Source organism: Apium graveolens, chromosome 1 (genome assembly GCF_009905375.1).
Source record: "Apium graveolens cultivar Ventura chromosome 1, ASM990537v1, whole genome shotgun sequence".
NCBI lineage: Eukaryota > Viridiplantae > Streptophyta > Magnoliopsida > Apiales > Apiaceae > Apium > Apium graveolens.
In genome coordinates, this window is record NC_133647.1 from 23,461,104 (window position 1) to 23,466,747 (window position 5,644).

At 35.9% G+C, this 5,644-nt stretch overlaps 1 protein-coding gene across 1 annotated transcript; it reads right to left on the reverse strand.

Annotated features, from left to right (window-relative positions):
- Positions 1 to 2,400: 2,400 nt before the first annotated feature.
- Positions 2,401 to 4,303, reverse strand: LOC141724260 (uncharacterized). Its single transcript, XM_074526359.1, has 3 exons — positions 4,136 to 4,303; positions 3,559 to 3,769; positions 2,401 to 2,933 (listed from the first exon to the last, which is right to left on the reverse strand). The coding sequence occupies exons 1-3, from the start codon at positions 4,301 to 4,303 to the stop codon at positions 2,401 to 2,403; spliced, it is 912 nt and encodes a 303-aa protein (XP_074382460.1).
- Between the last annotated feature and the right edge of the window lie 1,341 nt (positions 4,304 to 5,644).

Genomic DNA, 5,644 nt, shown 5'->3' on the forward strand with positions numbered 1-5,644 from the left:
TGTTTTTGATAATTAATGATGCAACATAACAAGGGATTTTCTTAATAAACATAGACAATAAAATTGAATCCTGAAAAGTCATCCTATCTCTACCACTCTTACGAGGCAAAACGTTTGTATGAAACAATTTAAATAGTAACAAAGAAAGAGGAGTTTAGTCTGATACCGAGGGCTTCACAGATACATCAATGAAGTTCTCACTAAAAAGTGTCTTCAACTGCTCTTCATACTGTAATCCAGGAACATCCATAAATGCATGATGTGTTGTATACAGACATACACCTTTGTCAGAAAGATTCCCTATACGAGCAAGCAAATTGGCCTTGAATACAATTGGAGTACCACGAACACCATAAAATAGCAAATCATCTTGTAACAGTTGGAGATTAGCATAAAACTCTCGAACTAATTCGGGGTAGACGACATCCGTTGGAGATAGCAACGATTCACAACCTTGAATCTTGAAAAGATCAAACACACCAACTTGAGTCAACAAATCCACATAACAGAGACGCTCTTTTAATATGGGCTTGGATAAAATTTTGGATCCGCTTTCTTTTGCATGTTGTTCAAACGAGTTAGGAGATGTTTCGCTGGACGCTTCAGAATTAACAACAGTAACACGACGACATTTGGAGCCTGATGGACCAGCGATTGGGGTTTGGTTAGCGGTAGATCTCGATCGACGGTCCATGTGAGAGAGAAGTTGAGGGTTAAGAGAGAAAGAAAGAGAAGATTTTTGGTGAGAGTGTGAGGGTGTAGTGAAGAAAATGAAGAGATTAAGAAAGAGGGGTTAAACAGAAGTGAGAAGCCCAAGAATTAGAGGTGGAAGAGGAAATGAACAGAAGAAAGAAATAAATGATGTACTGAAAGAGAAGTACATGCACGAAGAACGAGGAGATGATAAGTCTAATAAAAAGATATACTAAATCTATTTGCATTATACACGCAAAAATACACAGACTAAAATAAAAAACATAATACTAATAATCACACAGTCACATACATAAACACATAAATAAATTCTCTAATAATCACAAAAATAAAAGATACAAAAACATATATATATATATTATGACATAATGCACAATTAATCACATAAAATTACATGGAACACATACATAGTTCACGACGTATTATACAAGAACGATCTTAAGCTAAAAGTTTAGTGATGATATCTACACGCTGTTTCTCAGTAGATATATAAATAAGCTCAATATTACCTTTAGAAATATTATCTCGTAGAAAATGGTGACGAACATCAATATGCTTAGTACGAGAATGCATGACAGGATTTTCAGAGATATTAATTGCAGAGGTATTATCACAATAAATAGAAATATTTGAGAAAGAAATACCAAAATCCTGCAATGTTTGTTGTATCCACAAAATCTGAGCATAGCAATTACCAGCTGCTATGTACTCTCCTTCAGCAGTAGAAAGAGCTACAGATGTTTTCTTTTTACTATGCCATGCAACCAAACAATCTCCTAAAAATTCACAAGCACCACTTGTACTTTTTCAATCAACCTGTGACCCTGCATAGTTAGCATCTGAAAAACCGATTAAGTCAAAGGAAGAGGAGCTTGGATAGCATAATCCCAAGTCACACGTACCCTTTAAATATTTAAAAATATATTTAACGGCATTCAAATGAGATTCTTTAGGTTGAGATTGAAAACGAGCACGCAAGCATACACTCTACATAATGTCTGGACGAGAGGCGGTTAAATATAAAAGAGATCCGATCATACCTCAAAATTTAGTGACATCTACAGGTGTACCTTGTTCATCTTTAGTGAGCTTAACTGAAGTACTCATTGGTGTAGCTTTAGGTGTAACATGTTTAAGTGCAAATCGTTTGAGTAGATCCTTAATATATTTGCCTTGGTGAATGAATATTCCTGCATTAGACTGATTAATTTGCAAACCTAGAAAGTACTGCAATTCATCCATCAAATTCATATCAAATTCCTTATGCATGCAGTCAGAAAACCACTTACACAAAGATTCATTAGAAGATTCAAATACTATATCATCTACATAAACTTGAACTAAAAGAAATTTATCACGTTTATGAAAAATAAAGAGAGCTGGATCGAGTGTACCACGAGTGAAACCATTGTTCACAAGGAATTGACTGAGACGCTCGTACCAACATCGTGAGGACTGTCTCAATCCATAGATAAATTTCTTGAGCATGTAAACATAATTAGGATACTTTTCATGAACAGAACTTGGAGGCTGCTTTACAAATACTTCTTCCTTGAGATAGCCATTTAGAAATGCGCTCTTGATGTCCATCTGATAAAGCTTGAATTTCTTACTGGCTGCAAAAGCCATAAGTATTCGAATATCTTCCAAACGAGCTACAGGGGCATATATCTCGTCATAATCGATTCATTCCTGATGGTTGTACCCTTGAGCAACTAAACGAGCTTTATTGTGAATGATGTTTCCGTCTTCATCATTCTTATTCTTGAAAACCCAACGAGTACCGATGATCTTGGCATCCTGAGGGGGTGGGACGAGTTTCCAAATGTCACAACGCTCGAACTGATTAAGTTCTTCCTGTATAGCAACTGACCAGTGCTCATCTGTAACTGCTTCTTGAGCATTCTTGGGTTCGAACTCAGCAACAAAAGCACATAAATCATACATATTATGAAGTCTGCTTCGAGTAGAGATCCCTTGATCTAATTTAGTGAGAAGATTATCTGGTGGATGATTCTTCACAGTTCTAGATGACTTAGGAAGATGAATATTACTCATTTCTTCCTCATTAGAGTTGTCTGCCTGGAACTGAATAGGAGTTGTCTCATTTGAATGAGATAATCTCATTTCAGCTTGAGAAGAATTATCCAGAGGAGTCACAAAAATCACATTTGAAACACTATCAGGAGTTTTTGGAGAGCCAGAAGATTCATCTGAAGCTTGATTAGATCCCGAAAATTATCAAAAGACTGCTATGGACCTGGAGAGTCTTGATTGCTTGATTTATCAGAATGAGACTGACTCTTTTGGGAATGAGACTGACTCTTTTGGGAATGAGACTGTAGATCCGCAGTGTCTTCATCAATTTGAGATATATTCCTTAAAGATTCATTAAAAGCATTATTGATGGATTCTTCTACTTTGTTCTTGACAGAATTATAAACACGATAAGCCTTGCTTGTTGTAGAATATCCCAAGAAAATTCCTTCCGTAGATTTTGCATCGAACTTGCCTCGGTTATTTTGAGTATCTAAAATAAAACACTTGGAACCAAATACTCGAAAATAACTAATGTTAGGAGTCTTTTTCTTATGAAATTCATAAGGAGTTTTAAGCAAAATAGGACGAATAAGTACTCTATTTAAAACATAATATGAAGTGTGTACCGCTTCAGCCCAAAATTTTCTTGGAAGCTTACTCTCATGCAGTAGAGTTCTAGCAGTTTCCTGTAAATCCTATTTTTGGGTTCCACTACACTGTTCTGTTAAGGAGTAGGAGGAGCTGAGAATTCATGAGTAATTCCTCTCGATTTGCAGAAGGTTATGAAATCCTTTTCGAATTCACCTCCCTGATCACTACGAATAGTCTTGAGCTTATATGAATACTTAGTTTCAAGGCTATTAATAAGATCTTTAAATTCAACAAAAGCTTCATCCTTAGTACGTAAGAATAATACCCATGTAAAATGTGAGTAATCATCAACTATAACAAATGCATAATTTTTACCTCCAAGACTTACATACCTTTCAGGACCAAAAAGATCTAGGTGAAGAAGCTGCAAAGGATCAGTTGTTGGCACATGATTCTTAGCAATAAAAGATATTTTTACCTATTTTCCTAGCTGACATGTCGAGCAAGGTTCAACCTTCTTGAATTTCAGCTTGGGCAGACCTCGTACCATATCATGAGAAGATATCTTCTGAAGAAGATCCATGTGAACATTACCTAGACGTCGATGCCAAAGATTCTGCTAATCTTGAATAGTAGCAAGACAGATTTCCTCCTGCTGTTCATCAAAATCTAACACGAAAATATTTCCTTTTCTTTTAGCAACTAAAGCAAACTCATTAGATTGAGTACCAATATAACATACATCTTTATCAAACTTAACTTTATGACCAACATCGGTAAGTTAACTTACACTAGTAATATTGTATTTCAAACCATCTACTAAACGAACGTTAGAAATAGCAAACCTGTCATTACCAATTGTGCCTTTCCCAATAATTCGGACGGTGTTAGAATCTCTAAGAGTAACTAAACCACCTTCCTTGGAAACTAGAGATAGAAACTTGGATTTGCCACCCATCATATGACGTGAACAACCACTATCGATGATCCTTTTATTTCGCGGAACAAAGGGGCCGATGGATCGCCCTTAATGCCCAACAAGTCCCATGCCTTTCTTGGCCCCTTCAAGAAAATCTGCAAAAATTGCTTTATCTCTAATGTACCCACTTAACCTTGGGTCCTGGTTGGTTAGTATCACAGATCTTATATAAATGTCTATCTGATTTCTTAATCCACATATGAACAATATTAATAGATGCATTAGAAGATTTATATCTAGCAGACGATTTATAAGATGAGTTAGAAGAGTGGCCCTTGATACCACATAATCTAGATTCAGAAATAGTGTGACCAGATTTGCCACAATCTCGATATTTTTCATAAGACATATTATACTTCATAGGAGCTCGCTTGTAACCACCTTGAAATTCACGTTTCTTGATTGATTCACATCATAATCCTCATTTATCAAGAGAAGATTTTTGTTCACCAATTAAAGCATTCAGAGTTCTTTTACCATGAAAACATTTTGCTAAATCTTTTTCAAGCTGTGCTACTTTCTTCTTTAGTTCAAGAACCAAGGGATCAGGAACGCTGTCTCTTTTGACAGTTTTTGGATCAACAGAGATTGACTCTTTCTTCAAAGCTTCAAGACAGACATCCTTCATCTCAATCTCATTCTTGAGATATTGATTTTCCTCAGTAAGTTTTGAAACCTTTTCAAGCAAAGATTCGTTTTCTGCAGCCAAGGCTTCATCATTCATAGGATCATCCATTTTACTAAGAACTTCACTTAATGCTTGTTTTAAATAAGCATTCTTTTCTCTTAGCTTCTTAACCCGGACCTGCAAATTTAACATAGATGTAGATACATTCGAATTATATTTTATATTTTGTATGTCATCATTGTCACTGGAGCTGTCCTCGAGTCCAGCAAAACAGAGTTGAGCAACTTTATCATCTGAATCAATCTCAACATCAGATTCATCATCACTCCAAGTGATTAATACCTTCTTTTTGTTCTTCAGCTTGTAGCAGTCCTTTTTGAAATGCCCTTTCTTTCCACATTCAAAGCATGTATCCTTACTTTGATTTGCTTTATTCTCCTTGCTTGAGTTAGTTTTGGAATCCTTCTTTGGAAACTGTGACTTCATAGGTCGTTTAGAGGCTTTCCGTTTGGCAAGAAATTTATGAAACTTCTTGGTCAGAAGAGCAATCTCTTCATCAGAATCATCGGGAGACTCATCAGCTTCGACATTGAGTGCAAGAGTCTTTTTACGAGGAGTTTCATCTTCTTCATCATATCTACGTAGCTGATTTTCGAATTCTTCCAACTCACTGAAGAGTGTTAAAGTTTCCA

Coding starts and splice junctions, on each gene's coding strand:
- LOC141724260 (XM_074526359.1), bottom strand. CDS start 4,303: ATGGGTGGCAAATCCAAGTTTCTATCTCTAGTTTCCAAGGAAGGTGGT. Junction 3,770..4,135: donor TGAAATACAATATTACTAGT/GTAAGTTAACTT, acceptor GATCCTTTGCAG/CTTCTTCACCTAGATCTTTT. Junction 2,934..3,558: donor TATTCGTAGTGATCAGGGAG/GTGAATTCGAAA, acceptor GATCTAATCAAG/CTTCAGATGAATCTTCTGGC.